This window comes from Drosophila erecta, unplaced genomic scaffold, assembly GCF_003286155.1.
Source record: "Drosophila erecta strain 14021-0224.00,06,07 unplaced genomic scaffold, DereRS2 tig00000000-arrow-pilon, whole genome shotgun sequence".
Taxonomy (NCBI): Eukaryota; Metazoa; Arthropoda; class Insecta; order Diptera; family Drosophilidae; genus Drosophila; species Drosophila erecta.
In genome coordinates this window covers 14172528-14189363 of record NW_020825194.1, presented here as the reverse complement: position 1 = coordinate 14189363, position 16836 = coordinate 14172528, and the positions used below count along the sequence as shown (strand labels likewise).

Below are 16836 nucleotides of genomic sequence, written 5' to 3'. Positions count from 1 at the left end.
TGTATGTTGCCCATTCCCAGTCAATCCGCACCTGTTGTAATCAGTCCGTAATCCGTTGACGGCAACACGTTGCCAGAAATCCAGCGCACGCAAACTCTTTGATGCGGAAATTTCCCCCGAATTTCCACGCACATTTCCACGTGCGGCCCTGTGGCAGTCGCTGAAAAGCCAGCTAGTTGCCTAGTCCACATACACTCTGCTGCCAAAGCAAATAACTTGATTGTGCGAATTTAGATACTGTTGATATGACAACCTGACTGACAGCACAAATGAATGACTGCCTCCCGGGCTAACTGACTGACTGATAGTTTGACAATGCGAATGATGAAATTAACAAATACCGGAATTTTGGCTTATTTATTTATGTTATCATCATCGTTTATTATGGTATGATAATTGCTGCAATAAGTTCAGCACATAAGAGGGAAGCGCACACAGTTTACACGAAACAAATTAAATAGTATAGAATTTAATTATTAATCCTCAATTAGTATCCATTTATTTAGAAAGAAAACATTTTTTTTAGTTGAAAGTATATATTTGCTTACTGGATTCCAGACATTCTTTATTTTGATGAGTGTCTAATTACTTAAAAGGTCGCAAATAAGCTTTATAATTTAGCAAATTAAAGTGTAATAGGTAACTCTATGCAACGCAATTAAAAAGTGGCTGAAATAAGTATGATATTTACATTGCAAAGCAAAAGATATATTTATTTTAATTGCGCTTTAATTAATAATCGCGGTGGGACAATCAATTCATTATTCAATTAATAATTATTCAACATTATTACTTTAAGTTAATGCGGTTGCTCACAGTCCTTTGATTTTGTGTAAAAATCGTCATAGCAATCTAGACTTTAGAAACTTCAAAGTGATTGCCTTCCTGGATACAATTTAATTATACCCGTTACTCGAAGAGTAAAAGGGTATACTAGATTCGTTCAAAAGTATGTAACAGGAGTTTCCGACCATATAAAGTATATATATTCTACATATATATAATATATTATAATAGCCGTGTCGAACTGGCCCTGTCCATAACTCAACCTATCTTAATCAGATTTTGAAGTGGCATACCTCTAAATGTTTCTGGCGTTTCTCTAAAAATCTGCATTCAAATTTAGAAATCTATTTTTTTTTAAATTTTTTTTGTAATTTTTCTGATGTTTTGATGTTGTGGAAATTCAAAAAAATTATGAAATGTCCAAAGGCTAAAGTTCTAAACTCCATAACTCAACTTATCTTAATTGGATTTTGAAGTGGCGCAATTAACGGGTATCTGATAGTCGGGGAACTCGATTATAGCAATTTATCTTGTTTTAAACTAGGTTGTTACCCCTTTTAAAGGCTCTGGCGAAAAATAATAGTTTCAGTTCTCTTTCCCGCCCGACAAACATTGTAATCTTTTGTGGGCTTCTTAGTGGATGGGTGGGTGGTTGGCAGAACAAGCCTTCAAATTCCGTTTATTGCTTGAACAAACCTTGTGCAGATGGCCCAAAGAGTTGGTAATGGCCACCGTGGCAGTAACACCATTAAAGAAGGTGAAGGCTTTTTGCTGCTGCTTCTTCTGCTGCTTCTGCTTCGGAGCGGCATGCAATTCTTCGCATCATGATATACCTTCCGCTTGGCCGCCGCTGGCGGCAAACAGCCACCCACTGCACCACCACCGACCACCACCCAACGTTCCCGCTGTTGGTTTTAATTCAATTTAACAATCTTTTTTCGCTCGTTTTGTTGTTTTTTCGCTCTCCTTTGCAGTTTTTTGCCCAGTTTGCCCCGCTGCTGCGGCGCTGCATTGTTGCTGGCAGCGGAAGTGCAGCCGACAGAGGCAGCGACGCCAGCCATTAGTGCAAATGAAATTGCATTTTGTGTGCCCCAAACACTCAAAGAAATTTAATCAAAGGCGCTGCGATGCGCTTCGCATATTTTCCTCCATCTACATATATGTATGTATGCACATGCAAAACCCCTTTATGCACGTGGCCTCATCTTGTTATACCTGGCTTTTATAGCCATTAAATCGAGTGAAGCGCCATTCAATGACATGACTTTGGCCGAAAACAAATGCAGATATCAATTACCAATATTTCATGAACGAACAGACCGGCTTGAAAACTGGCTCAGGCAGTAATCAAATGATATTGAAATATCGTTCCAAGAATATTGCGCTCACTACTCCCGATTCCCATTTAGATTCAGATTCAGATTGCGACTCTGCATCTGATGGTGGAGAGTTCGAGTGGAGTAATTGAAACGTATTCATCATCATTTGCGAGCATTTTGGCCATTAGGAGCAGCTTACGGCTGATGGAATGAAGATTGGGCGAGTGTCGGCAATCTATTCAAATAGATGATGAATAACATGCATTAAATAATGTGTATGTGTAACCGTACTACTCCACCTCGTGTTCTGCAAGTGCCTTTCCACCGGAAACTGTCCAGGGACTTGCCTGAATCTACAAATATTAATTTCGATTGAATGCTAATCGCATCTGGAGCGAGGGAGTTGTGTGTGCCATAATTGGACAATTTGAAATCCGAACACCCTGCACTGACACGCCCATCACATGTACTTCCCTAGATGAATTCCACTAAGCGGCTTGTTATTTTGGCTTATTGTCTCCCCAGCCAATTCTTTCCAACCACAATATTTGTACTTACCCCATGAATATGTTATTTGAGTTAGCACAGTACAAGCAAAACCACATATGTGGTAGCTACCCGCTGGCTGGAAAACCCTTCCTGGGTCCGCTTTACACTTGACAATAATTAAAGCCTTACTTCCTGCTGGGCCACAAATTGAGTGATTTATTGCCCCCATCTCGGGGGGAGCGCCTACATATCAGCCTTATCAACTACAAGTGCACAGAGTGGTGTTCGCTTGGGCGGAGTGGTATTCATCGGGCTGGAGTGTATTGAAATGAAGTGGATTGCGGGTAAAGTGTGAGGGGGGTTACACAAGAAGTTAAACTATTGCTAAACTGGGACTAAACTAGCAATATGTCTAATAATACCATTGAAATTTAAACTGGAACGACGACGATGATGATATAGGTTGCAAGTGTTAGGTCCAGGCCACACGCTTGCGTGCGAACTTCGGAGGAGCGGCTGTCTGCGAGGTGACCACGCTGAGGGAGCGGGTTTTGTTCAGGCGCTGCATGTCGACTTCGCTGCGAGCTGGGGGCAGATCCTTCCACACATCCAGGTTCAGGTTGGAGAAGGAATCGCTCACCTTGGGCAGCAGATTCTCCCCCACGGAAGCCTCGGAAACTGAAGATCGTGATTCCACCTCCTTGAGATTGGTTAGCGATGGTACAGCTACCTGTTCGGCCTGCTCCTGGCTAAGTTGCTCCAGCTGTTTGTTGGCCTGCTCGATCCCAGTAAGATGCTGACTGCGCAGTTCCACCAATGACTGCTGCTGGCTCACATTCTCCTGGAGCAAGGCGCCCAGGCAATCCTTCTCCTGGTCAATGAACTTGCTTAGCTCCCCGTAGCGCTGCAAGTGCTGTTCCCGCCAGTTCTCCTCACAGCGTTGTAGGTTGTACTTGGCCTCCGACTCGTACATGGCTTCTATCTGGGTGCAGGCTAGTTCCTCGTTCTCCAACTGAGAGCGGTACTTGTCCAGCAGGGTCTTTAGCTCCTCCCTCTTGACCACATACTTGGACATGCGTTGCAACATGTTGATGCACAGGGAGATCTGCTTGCGACTGGTCTCACTACGCTGCCGGATGAACACCTTAATCTTCTTGAGGTTGTACGCGTGTCCGGAATCGACTTGTTTAAGCACCAGAGCACTGCTCTCCTCCAGCAGTTCCCGCTCCTTGTCCAGTTCCCCCAAGAAGAGCTGGAAGTGGTGTTCCTCCTCCTTCAACTTATCGGCCTCCTGCTGTCGCAGACGAAGCTCCGACATGTGGGATTCCTGCAGAGCACGCAGTTCTCGCAACTGTTGCTCCTGGATCTGTTGGCGCTCCTTTTGAGCCTGCTCCGTTCGACTGATCTCCTGCTGCAACAGCAGCTGCCTCTCCGCGGCCAGAGCTTGCTGCTCCTCGCGCTGCTGCTGACTCTCGATCTGGCGGTCCAACCAGTTGAGCTTGGCCAGAACCTCGTTGTCCGACTTCGACTGGTAGAGCAGCTTTTCATCGTCCACGCCATGACGCCAGCGGCCATACAATTTGGCCTCCATTTCGAGTTTGCGCCGTAGTTGCTCCTGCTCCTTGAGCGACTGGTTAACCCGACCAAGCATCTGGAGGTCTCCACCACCGGGTTCCCGCGGGCGGCGACGTCGCTCCATCTCGTTGTTGTACTCCTCGCTCTCTGAGGCCAAAAGCTGGCGAAGTCTGGACCGACGCTCATTGAGGGCCGCCTGCTTCTCCTGCAGATCGCGACGAGATTGCAGCTGTTGGTCCGCCTTCTCGTAGTACTCCTTGTTGGTCCAGTTCTCGAAGCGCGATGTGACCTTACCCCAGTGAGTGTAGTAGCTGTTCACCGCCTGTGTGGCCTGCACCCGGTTGTTCTCCTGCTCCATGCGATGCGCATACGCCGCGTGCTGCTGGTTGAGTCGCCCCGACATCCTTGGCCCTTGGTCCTTCTTCCTCCTGCCGAAACACAAAAAAGAGAACGAAAAGAGAGGGATGAGCGACTGAGTGGAGGCGCCAGTTGGCTGACAAGTTCATAAACTTTTAAATTGGGGCCAAGGCGAGCCAGGCAATAAGATTGGAACAGGGAACAAGTGACGGCGGAAGTGGAAACCTCCATTTGCGATTTCTCTTGCGCAAGTGAAAGAATCTCAGCTGGACACACACTTCATGGGGCAACTTCATTCAATTAGCTGGATGATGTTGAACTCTGAACTTACCTTTGTAAAGAAGATATATGTATTGCCACCACGCCGCAGATACTGGAATCTGAAGGCTGGAAGTTTACTGTACGAGTGGCATTTTCTCTTTCTTGTTGACTTATATTTTTGTGAGCTGCCTACTACGTCCATCGGATAACAGATATTCGGGCAAACAGCGCCAAAGAAATACCATTCTTCGGTCAGTCAAAGGCCTGCTACCCCATTCTCATCGCGTTACTAGGAAATGCATGGCTGCCAACCGAACAAGCGTTATGGTTTTCCCGGCTCTCCATTTCTGGTTTCTTTTTTTTTCCTCCAAACTGCAGCCATCACCGCAGCTGTCACTAACTGCCAAAGCAGCAGCATAGCAGCAGCAGGCAGTGGAGCACCCAAAACGCAGAAATATGGCAAAATCAGTTGGGAACCGCCCCCTGTCCACACTCCCAACTAGCTGGGCCTGCTGCCATGACCCTGCTCCCGGAATATTTCCAGGCCAGAACCAGCCGCCAATCCATCAAGAGGGCGGCCCAGCAATCTGTCAGAGGGGCGGGATTGCAAATGACCACACTCGCAAAATGTACTTGGAAAATACCAGCGAAATATGTGGTTCTTGTGGTTCAAAATACAGCGAAGAAATAACAATTTAAAACGGGTTGAGTCTTTGCCCACAACGATCCCAAATAGTATTTAACATGCCATAAAGCTTAGTTTCAAAAAAATCGTAAATATACTTGGCCTTGTTAACTTGCTACAATCATAGTGCAAGGACTTAAACACTCTACTAAATAATATCTTCTGATTAGCTATGTATAGTGTCTAAATTGTAGATAGCTGCCATCTATATTTCAGCCAAACAGCCTTGGTGATTTATGGCCACTTTTAAAATGTCTCAACCCGCAAAGCCACGAAACTTTATTTACGCGAAACACTAGCTGGCAATATTTTTAAGTGCAAAAGTTCGCGGCAGCAGGGGCAGAGTGACTGAGCTAATTTCCCAAAGATTTATGGCCAGCACGAAGCGCATTGATATATGCCAAATTGTTTACAAATTGATTGCATTATTAATAATGCCCACAGAGGCCCGATCAAAGCCTCTTTCGTTCTCATTCCGAATTCAATCGAAAATGTCAGCAGACAAGGTGCATGGGTAAGGGGTGGGGGGATGGGGTGGATGAGGGAGCTGGGGGCGCGTAAAATGTAAAATATTCCAACAAAGTACTCCTTATGTCATATGACAGACGACAAACTTTGGCAATAAATCAAACAACAGGCGACGACGCTGTTTGTAGGCGGTACAGCTTCAGCTGTATGGGATCTGTTCACTGTGGTTCAACTCAGTTCAGTTCGGTTTTCAGAAGTGGGCGTTTGAAAGGGGCGTGGCAGGAGAGGCACACGTGGAATACAGAAGCAGTGAAATGCCAAGATGCCACCGCTGTATAGACTTAATACACTTTCGGCACACACAAATTCACTTCCTTAATTGAAATTTTAATTTGAATACTTTGGCAAAGTTTTGGCCGACAGCCAGCAAGCGAGTGAGACAGCTCAGGCAGCAATAACAAACAGCCAAAAAGTCGCCGAAATCCAAATTCCCCGCCACCACCCCGCCATTTAAGACCCCCAAGGCCCCCAATACCCCAAATTCAACCAGTCGCCCCCTCCGGGATCCTTTCCACTGGCAATCTCGCACAGGCTCAGCGAGTTTTCAATTTACGCGCCTCGCGAGTCGTTTGTCATTTTATGCGTCCTAATATATGGCATGTGCGTGCCGCTACAAGGATACCAGCACCAGTATCCTTCGCCCGCTCCCCACCCCATGGAGTCCCCCATTTTTGGGGGACGCGTTTCCCTGCCAACCAGCAAGGCGTAACTAATCAGCACAGGCAATGATATGGCGACATCTGATGAATTGTTCGCACAGCCGAAGATTTCAATTGGGGGTGTTGGCATATACACGTCGAAATGAGTGTGCACTCTTAAAAAAGCCATGTAGTATATGCAATCATGATCAAAAGTCACACCAATAAGTTCAAATCTGATGTCAAAATTAAATAAGGTCAGTTTTGTCGGCTAGGGCACGTTAAAGTAAAAAACCCCTATGTTATCTTGAATGACAAGGAAAAAAGAACCCGACCCTCTGAATTCATATCATTAAATTACTACTTCTCATTATTGCCTGATATTCAGTTGGCCTGGGAGCCATTTATTACGACTACGATTACGCCGATAGTGAAAATGAAATATTGAAAACAGATAGGGCCAGTATCCGAGTGGAAATTATAGTGTTGTACTTTGCGCGTCGTGTAGATAGACTCTTGCATGGCTAACCCATCAAAGAGTTTTCATTGTGGCCCCGGGGATTCCCAAGCGAGTGCAATTACTTTTGTTAATTGTAATACACACAAGCGCAGAGACACCCGTTTATTTGTCTAATGTGCGAGAGTGTAAAGCTTCTGGCCCGATAATGCTTACCTGGGTGAATACCCCACCACCTGGTGATGGGGGGTTGGGGCAAATAAAAGAAGCCCTGTGATTTTGCGTGTGATTTTTGCCCCCTCGGCATTTTTCAGTGGGTGAGCGTGCCAAGGCGTAGTTAGTGAGCGGCACTTAATACCCTGATAAGATGTGAGATTAGCGAGCAGCCAGTCGAATGGTAAGTTATGAGCACGATGGTCAGCACTTCCAGCTGGCGAAAGTCGAATGCGCCTTGCTCTATCCGGGGGTTTTCAAACTCATAATATTTGATTTTTATCGCACTTTAATTATATTCCCGATTTATTTGGGGTTTTTTTTAAGTTATGCATTTCGATTCCCTTTCTAAACAAACAAGCCTCGTACTAATGATTTCAGAAATACGCTCTAAGATACAATATACAAAAATAATCATTTTGCGCTGTGTGTTTATCTGATTTGCACACCTGGCTCGTAAAAATATCTTTATTAGCGATGTATCCGCCTGGATGGGCTCATGAAATTGACGCCCATGCACATGAAAATGAATGTTGTACCCCCAAAAAGTACGTATGCTTTGATTTAAGCTGCGGGATTATGAAGTTCCAAGTGGTGGACCTCTCGAGAAAGGAAGAGCAACTCAAGATTACCAGACCCAATCAAAGGCCGCCGTTGGCAGCGGACATAGAAAACTTCTGAGCTATGTCCATTGGAACTTCGGACTTCATTTCAGTTAGCGTCAAAGACATTGGCACACAACATGGGCGACAAGGTGTCTGGATCCGTATCCACTTCTGGCACAACTTCCCCGGCAATTCTTATGAACACAGAGCATTTGCAGCAGCAACAGCTGGCCACAAGTTGGGGTAAGTAGCGCCACAACTATTTGGCTGCTCAAACTATCCAACAATTTCCAAGAGCGTTTGAGAAATTTCCCCTTTTTGAAGTGTATTAAATATCGAATGCTTATGGGGGCGGTGGTGTGGTGTGTTGTGGTCTGCGTGTTTACCTTGCCGCCAGTATAAACAGCAAATAAAATAAGACAACAGAGGTGGAGAAAATGAGACCGGTGATTTGGACTTCCTTTGGACGAGGCGCCAGAACGCATCTGGCGGTTATCCCCCGAAATTTTCGACTTGAAAAACCTGTGTGCACGCTCTCACAACACAAAACGCAAAACAAAAACAAAATAAAAAACAAAACTAATTCAGATTGAGATCGAGATGAAGATGAAGATGGAATGTGCTTGTTCGCCATAAATCGACGACGGAAAATAAAACGATGTTAATTTGTCTATCCATCCGATCTCGGCACTTTGACTAAAGCAATTTAGTACCAGCCGCATTTGCAGCGGACTTCCCCCAAAAAATTCAAAGCGATCCCACCGAGGGGCATCCCCGATGCGAAAATACAACAAAAAAGTAAATCACACAAATATAAATTATAAAAGAGTATGTCCGGTGGCGGTGGTCAAAGAAAGCAAATGACACAGAGAACGACGATGGCTGTGATGCTGTCACCAAAAGTCACAGAAAAGTCACGGTTTCGAGTTCAGGAACCGAAAAACTAAAATCATACCTTCCTTAAAAGGAAGAAAACAAAGTAAGTCCAAGCCATTGAAACGATTCTAAAATGCCTTTATTTGGGATTTTGGCTATAAGAACAAAAATATTTACAATTTGCACTATTAACATTTGAAACTACATTCTGAAACTATTTAATTAAGAGACCACCTACTGTACTGATGTACAGTGTTTTTTAAATTTGCATTTCAAATAAGGAATTTCGGAAGAAGAAATATCACATCTGCGAGCTGTCAGCCGTTGTTTCAACTCTATTTCGTGACTTTGCTTTTTTGGATGGCACTATCCAAATTTCCTGACTGCGAAATATATTTAACAATACACTGCCACCTCCAGCTATGGAAATTGTTCATTCATTTATCAAAGCACAAGAAGTAAAACCCCAGATGTGTGGTCAAAAACAAAATATTACCATTTTAAAAAAGAGATGGTTAAAACCGCGAATGACTCACAGATTCCATATTTGGCAAATAACAGTGACAATAAAAAATCGCCACAGGGAGTTTCAGAAATATCATAACCTTTGCCATTGGCAAATGCTAAGATCAGTTTGCAGCTGAGTGAATATTTGTAGAACTACAGTTTTCAGAGTTGCTCAAAAAAAGTTCCCCATGGCTGATGCCCTCGATAGAGGGTTCTTATCAGCGGCGACCTTCGAGAATGACCGATATTGAACTGCTTGAATGTGTATGGATGTATGGACGTAAATGTAGATGTATGGAGTGCCATTCAGATCCGTCTGATCAGCGATCCGTATCACGGTCATCTAACAGTTGAAATTGGTAATCACTCACGCTTGTCGGAAGTTGTGATTGCGAGGCGTGAGTTTTGCCCTATAGTCTATGCAACGTTTTCAGTGATTAACCCTAATTGGTTATCTAAGTGTTGGGCCAAAGTGTAATCATTTCGTGCACGCGTAGCGAAGTAATGATTTTTAAATAAGTTCACACATGAATAATGCACAGTAATCACTCAATGCAAACTGATCAGACCTAAATGCGCTTAGTTTAAGTGAAAACGATTGACTGTATAAAACGAATACTTGTTGTACTGTTTGTCTAGTGCAAATATTTTCTCTCTCTGCACTCGTATCTGTAATTTGGAAAGCCGACTCACAGTGACACGTGTGATAGCCCGCGTAGCCACAGAGCTTGAAAAGAACCCTTCGGATTGGAAAAAGTACCGGCGATCGGAGGAGGTGAAATGCGCTTGAATGGGGCCAATGAATTCGCGGAGGCATGGGTAATTCACCGCGCACGAAGTGCTTTTTCGATCCCCGTATTAAATTTCCCTAAAGGCGACAGCGTGACCTTAGCGCAACTCGGCGTCTGATAACAGCTTTATCAAACTCAGCTGCGGCGTCGACGGCGACAGCGGCGGTAACCGCGGCAGCGACGGCAGGCAGAGGCGGCCAAAAGTGAGCTTTTGCTCACTCCGAGCGAAAACGAAATCAAAGAGCGAACGGCGAGAGCGTTGGGGCCGCAAGTTCGATGCGATTAGCCATTTGTTTGGCATTGCTCCAACGGCAGCGGCAGCGGCCACAGTAACAGCAACGGAAGCAGCGACGCCGACAGCAGCAGCAGCGGCAGCAGCAGCGGTGCGAATTCGGTGTATGAAATTTTCTATAAACTCTGGCCCGCCCTTATGCTGGCCAACATTCGCGCTTTATACGCTTGATACGAAGCATAACGCCGCTATGTGAGCGCTGCCGCACCAAAGTCTGACCTTCACACACTGTCGAAATTTCGCACAACTCTTGCCACAAAGCGAACGGTAGCAGCCAGCCAGCAGCCAGCAAACAAACCAAACCAACAAGCCAACAAACCAACAAGCAAACAAACAAAGAAAAAAACAAGCCAAGCAACAAATAGCAATCGAGCGACAGTGACTAGCAGTCGACACAAAAGTTCCTAAATCCAAGTCACAGTTCCTAAGCAGCTGAATTGCAGCAGCAACTTGGCAGCAGCAGCAGCAGCAGCTACTTCGCAACAGCAGCAACATCTTCGCAACAGCAGCAACAGCAACTTCGCAAAATTCGCAACCAAAAGCAGCAACATGACAGCACTGGGATTAGTTCTGCTATCGATGATGGGTGAGTGCGGGTGTTAGGGAGTCTTTTCCTTATCGCCATGCCCCTGAAAACACTAAATGTTCAGATAGTACCCGGAATTCGGAATGTGGGGCTATTAGAATGGTTTCTTTGAATTCCTGAGCGCCAAGCAACTGCAATCTGCGTCAGCTGAGCACTGATAGCCCAGAGATAATATATGCAGTGATAGGTGCTCCATATACAATGTATGCACACCTCGCTCGCTGTCAGATATGTGATTTTTTGTTTCAATTAATTACTGACATTTAACAAAATTGTCATTTACGGCCTGACAGCCAGCGAGCGAGTGAAATGGTTTTTTGATTTTAATATTCATAATTATAAGCGCACCCTAACCGACAACGAGAGTCGCTTATCAAGTTCGTCGGCTTAATGTCGCTATTTAGCAAAAAAAAAAATTTCGGCTTTCATGCACTGAAAAAACAATATTAATGAGAGCTAAAATCACATGAGCAGCAAACAATTTTAAAAACTTAAAAAAACAAATTCAAAGTATTCCCCGCGTTCATGTCCAAAGCGAAAAGTAAGCACGTAATGTGCTAATTTCTCGAAGGTGAATGAAAATACGTCATGCAATTTTGAAGAATAGAAAAATATTATAATAATACTATAATAACAATATGATCAGAAACGGTTGATTTTAAAAAATCGCATTCCATGTTTTAAAATAGTAAATTCAATCTAGGACATCAGATAAAAATGGTTAGCAAACACCTAGAGAGTAAATACTAAGTACATTAATGAAAAGGGAATCAGGTATTCGGTTTTTTTTAGCCAGAACCTGTGCTTTCTTTTCTGGTTTTGTTGCTTTTTCGCTCTTTTCTGGTTTTATTGTGCAATTTTTTCTGTTTGTTGCTCCGGGTACTTTTTGTTTTCACGTTGAACGGGTAGTATCGGTCGCTTTTTTGCCTCTTGATTTTTCAATTTTGTTGTAATCGAGCGTGACTTAATTTCGCACATTCCCCGAAACAATGTACAATGTATGTATATGGCTGCACGGATATTTGTTTAATGGCAGACTGTCGGCCTCTTCGGCATCGTCAACATAATAATATTGAAATGTCTCTATTATGTGCTTTGCCTGATTAAAAACAAACAATTACCCAAGGGACCACTGTATTCCACCAGTCGGTGTGAGTGCGAATGTGAGTTTGAGTGCCACTGTGAGTGTGAGTGTGAGTAATTCCTGCCACTCTAATTATTCGCTGGTAATTTAAATACTTCAATTATGCGAGAATTTAATCAGCAGCGCAACGAGCCCGATAAACCGTCGCCGGGATTAATCGAATATTATCAAAGAACTTTGCGCCTTCGCCAGCGAAATTACTTTTTGAGGCGCTAGTTTGGCTTTCTGGTGTCTGGTGGGGTGGTGTGAATGTGGCCCAAATTGGTGCCACAAATTTTGCAACATTGATTAGGCCAACGGGTTTAGTGTGTTTACTTTATTAGGCCGCGTAATTAGGACAACAATTAGGGGGCGGGCTGATTTCGAGTTCATCGTGCTCGGCTGTAAATATAAATGTAATTAACATGTTACACACACACTAAAAACTAAGCAGCATAAATTAAACAGCCGACGATTTGGAAGTCCCCTCACATCCCGCGTTTCAGTACTCCTGCTCTGTTTATTATTCAAGCACGTGCCGCCAATGAAGTCCAGGACCCAGGAGCCAGGACTCAGCATCCTGGATCCAGGACCTCCGATAGGTGCCAAGCTGCGGGCGCGACACGCCACGCACACATAGAACCGCACACTCGATATCCTCACAATTGTTGCTATGGAAATGTAAATTTCAATTGAGAGTTTTCAAAACATAAAATGTTTTTTTTTTAAGTAAATGGCCAGCTATTGTTATTAATATTTACTTCGGCACCTGAGGAAACTTGCCTATTTTTGGATGTTAACACAGCGCACATGCTTTTATTTATATACTGTAATAGCCAAACATTTATTAGCACTTTGCTAATTTGATTAACCCATTTGATGTCTACAAAAGGCCAAGCTAATAGTATCCAATACAATTTGTTTATTGTGATTTTATCTTTGAAATAACCCACATATAAACGGTTGATGCAGTCATAGTATCAGAATTAAACTTGAAACACTTATGCTAGATCCTTTTGTCACACACCCATTAGTGTAATTCAACCGGATGCTATTATGTTGACGACAACTGTGTGCCCACACAGCTTTCGCTGCCCGTAAATTTTAATTAGAAACTGCCGCTATTAACTTAGTCAAGTGCTGCGCCTCCTGTTTCCGTCGCCTTCGCTTTTCCGCCGTTGCCAGCGGCCCACTCACTCACACTTTCTCCGCCAAGTTTTCCGTATGCATATAAATGCTGTGGGCGTATGGCCGCTGTGGGCGTGGCCGGAGAAGTTTTGGCAGACGCCGGCAAACATGGCAGTCCTCGAACTTTGCTTCCTCGTTTGCTTGCCCATGTTTGCCAGCTAAGGCAGCATGCATGCAGTAAGACTTGAATGAAATAGTTTTCGGATTGGAGTCTGAATTTGCATTTATGACTCACGATGGATCGGGGGGAATCAGGGTCAAACGGAACTGGGTTCCAGCCTTTTCTACATTCCGCAGTGTCAACGGCCACAAGCTCACGCCATTGATAGATGATACCCATAGACTGGTAGCACCTGTTGCGATTCGGCGACTCGGCCACTTCCTCTGCCATTTGGCTTTAAAGCATTTCACATTGAGCGCTTCTAGCTGAGTCACGGTGATGTGGCGCCGGCCAACACGAATCGAGGATGCCCTACTGCCAAATAGAGACATTTATCTGCATATCATCAGCGATTTTTGTAAACAAACACAGCGCACAGTTTTGCGTTGGCCTGCGTAAATATTTACGTTTGCTACCAAAGCGTTGGTAAATATTTACCAACATTTTAAAATAAAATGCATTTTTTTGAGACTAGTTGCACGCACATATTTATATTTGAAAAGGTAAAATACCTACTATATAGCAGCCTATTTTTGGTTGGATAGAAGTATAGTTCTTTCCACTAGAAACCGATATACCCAACTTTAGCCAGGGAATGGCAAGCAAATATATCCATATCCATACATATGTATGGATGAGAAATCAAATAAAAATCACCTATCACAGCAGCATTTTAGCATATTTGGTTCGCGCTCAGCGACAACTGATGACGATCGCTATTGGCAATCGGAGCCGATCGGCAACTTGTTTTTCAGCCCGTAACGGGGATTTTCAGCGTCATTGGGGAGCTGTGGAGCCGGCGAGCGTCAGTTGAGAATCGTGGGTCGTCGGAACCGCAGCCACCGCAGTTACCGCCGCCGAAATCCGCAGACAGCAGCGCCTCGTGGGGAATCCGAACCGAATCCGAATCCGCATCCGAGTACGCATCCCAGTCTTACTATCATTTATCAATGGAATGTGAGCGATGTATGGCGGCGGAGCCGCAGACCACACGACTGCCTGCCCCTCCCCAGTACACACGCCCCCCTTTTGCAATTATGGCCGACAAATGCCGACTGTCTTGGAAGTGGCAGAGTTTTCGGGCCCAGACATAAACCATGGCAAAAGTTGAAATTGAACTTGTTTGCGCCACGCTAAGAAATTCACGAGAATAAATGTAAACAAACAGCTCACACGCAAAACACAATTTAAAATCCAAATTTTCCATGTGGGATGTACCCAAAAGCTGCTCAAAATTACAGTGAATTGACTGACTGTGTGTTTTTGCCAACGAACATATAGTTTTTGTGCCAAGTAGTGACAACCCCACTAATCCGTGCTGACTGTATCTTCCTTTTCAGGCTATAGTCAGCACATGCAGCAGGCGAATCTGGGCACCGCCCGGCTTCTGTCCCGATCCGACTGGGGTGCCCGCCTGCCCAAGTCCGTGGAGCACTTTCAAGGACCCGCGCCCTACGTGATCATCCACCACTCGTACATGCCAGCCGTGTGCTACTCCACTCCGGACTGCATGAAGAGCATGCGGGACATGCAGGACTTCCACCAGCTGGAGCGCGGTTGGAACGATATCGGATATAGCTTTGGCATCGGCGGCGATGGCATGATCTACGCAGGCAGGGGATTCAATGTCATCGGAGCTCATGCGCCGAAGTACAATGACAGGAGCGTGGGCATCGTGCTGATCGGAGATTGGAGAAGTAAGTTATAGAAGCTCTTAACTTTTACCACCGTTTCAGAAGTTTAAGCCCTGGAAACTTTAAGAATTGGACTCTCCTCATTAGGCTTTTAATGAACCTTGTTTTCGTTTTCCCTAACTCTGTACTAATTACTTCTCCATCTCTATTTTCCTTTCAGCTGAACTTCCGCCCAAGCAGATGCTGGATGCGGCCAAGGACCTGATCGCCTTCGGGGTGTTCAAGGGCTACATTGACCCCGCCTACAAGCTGCTGGGCCACCGACAGGTGCGGGATACCGAGTGTCCTGGGGGCCGCCTGTTTGCCGAGATCTCCAGCTGGCCGCACTTTACCCACATAAACGACACCGAAGGCGTTAGCAGTACGAAGGCGCCGGTCGAGCCCCACGTCCATCCACAGGCGGCAACACAACAAACGCCGCCCAAATCCCCGCCAGCTGCGCCCAAGGTCTAGTGGGCCAACGGTGGGTGGGTGGAGACGCTCATCGCCCTCGCAAAGCTTAAGAGTTTAAGAGAAGCCACAACGAGCTCGGCTCCCCGCACAACGCCAAGGAGTTCATTCAGTATTCATTAGATGTCTCTTCTAACATTTCACAAATAAAGCAATTTCTAGATGATAACACTTAAACATAACCCCCGCTGTTGCTCCTTGTGTCCACACAATCGACCCCCTGCCCGCGTTCGCACTTGTCAAATCAAATAGCAATTAATTTGTGTCAAATTCGATTTCGATGGCAGAAGTTTTTGGTCGACACGCGGCGCTGAAAATGTCGGATGTCGGCGACCCCGCCATGTCGAAAGGTTTTTTCCAGCCATTTGACATTGACTCGCCGCGCGGGTGATGCGGAGTGGTTAGGGGTCCAAAAGCCCCAATCCTCACATGCGGACGAACCAACCAATCTAGGAGCAACTGATGAATTAATAAGGCCCCAGGGGAAGTCGCATATTGGCATTCCAACCCAGAGCGCAGAGCGCAAAGCGCATTTAAAGCCGCTTTTTAAAGTCCCCCAACATATGCGATGTATTATGCGAAATAAATAAATATATAATTAATATTGCCGAAATGCTGTTAGATGGACGGAAAAAATGGACAGCAAAAAAGCGCAATGGCCCGTTTATTTTGTGTGCGCCGGAATGTGGCATGTGCCGTTCAATGTGGCATACTTTTCGGCTGATGCTGACAGGGCAAAACAATTAGTGGCGTGCTTTCGCGCAGATGTGTATAAAAAATTTGAAAACATGCCATTGATAACCTACATTGCACGTTAAATAAATATTTGCGGCAGTGGTATAAGCTTTAATCATTTGTTTTCGCTCGGCTGGAGCTATTTGATTGATTTCGGCGGCAGTAACTCAGTAAATCTTTTCATTGACGGCGCTTCCACTGCTATGCAAATTCAATTTGTTAGCCCGAGGCACTCCTTTTGAAACTGCATATGCAAATGCAATATATATTATTCCGTTGATAAGATGCTTACTCACGGACTATCAGTTCTTTATCATCCATTACGTAGTCTAGCCCTAGTCCAATCGATATGCCACCAAGTGGTGCAAGTTTACAGATACGCACCGATCAAAAGATCGATCGATCGATTGCGCTGCTCCCCCAAAATGTCAAGCACACACGAGTGAAACGGGGAAGCAACCACTTGGTAGACAATGTAAATATTGAAAGCGATACGGAGAGAAGTAACGCATTTGGGACAG

The 16836-nt window shown here is 45.0% G+C and overlaps 3 protein-coding genes across 6 annotated transcripts in view; 1 reads left to right on the top strand and 2 right to left on the bottom strand.

Moving 5' to 3' along the window:
• Positions 1-2790: 2790 nt before the first annotated feature.
• Positions 2791-16836, bottom strand: part of LOC6553854 (trichohyalin) — a 28353-nt gene continuing 14307 nt past the window's right edge. The window contains exons 1-2 of one of the 3 annotated variants that reach the window (XM_001980522.3): positions 4858-4989; positions 2791-4597 (exon numbers count right to left, since the gene is read on the bottom strand). In XM_001980522.3, the coding sequence (XP_001980558.1) occupies positions 3067-4572 (1506 nt within the window). In that variant the 5' untranslated portion in view covers positions 4573-4597; positions 4858-4989 and the 3' untranslated portion in view covers positions 2791-3066. Of the gene's footprint in view, positions 4598-4857; positions 4990-11779; positions 12491-16836 lie in introns of those variants that run through there. The other 2 variants (XM_015154588.2, XR_003407622.1) reach the window with 2 other exon arrangements.
• LOC6553855 (peptidoglycan-recognition protein LB) lies at positions 10404-15760 on the top strand. Of its 2 annotated transcripts, none has more exons than XM_001980523.3 (3): positions 10404-10965; positions 14777-15133; positions 15291-15760. In XM_001980523.3, exons 1-3 carry the CDS (start codon positions 10929-10931, stop codon positions 15581-15583), a joined length of 687 nt encoding a protein of 228 aa, XP_001980559.2. In that variant the 5' UTR covers positions 10404-10928; the 3' UTR covers positions 15584-15760. The 2 variants fall into 2 exon arrangements, with proteins under 2 accessions (XP_001980559.2, XP_026832058.1); XM_026976257.1 differs by lacking the exon at positions 10404-10965 and adding an exon at positions 14237-14355.
• On the bottom strand, positions 12863-13852 carry LOC113563763. The gene is made up of 2 exons (XM_026976258.1): positions 13512-13852; positions 12863-13434 (listed from the first exon to the last, which is right to left on the bottom strand). Exons 1-2 carry the CDS (start codon positions 13665-13667, stop codon positions 13282-13284), a joined length of 309 nt encoding a protein of 102 aa, XP_026832059.1. The 5' UTR covers positions 13668-13852; the 3' UTR covers positions 12863-13281.

Bases quoted from the DNA above. Each gene is read 5' to 3' on its own strand.
- LOC6553855 (XM_001980523.3), top strand. From the start codon at position 10,929: ATGACAGCACTGGGATTAGTTCTGCTATCGATGATGG. The intron at 10,966-14,776 runs GTGAGTGCGGGT...CTTCCTTTTCAG, and splicing joins AGTTCTGCTATCGATGATGG to GCTATAGTCAGCACATGCAG. The intron at 15,134-15,290 runs GTAAGTTATAGA...TTTTCCTTTCAG, and splicing joins GCTGATCGGAGATTGGAGAA to CTGAACTTCCGCCCAAGCAG.
- LOC113563763 (XM_026976258.1), bottom strand. From the start codon at position 13,667: ATGGCAGAGGAAGTGGCCGAGTCGCCGAATCGCAACAGGTGCTACCAG. The intron at 13,435-13,511 runs GTGAGTCATAAA...ATGCTGCCTTAG, and splicing joins CTGATTCCCCCCGATCCATC to CTGGCAAACATGGGCAAGCA.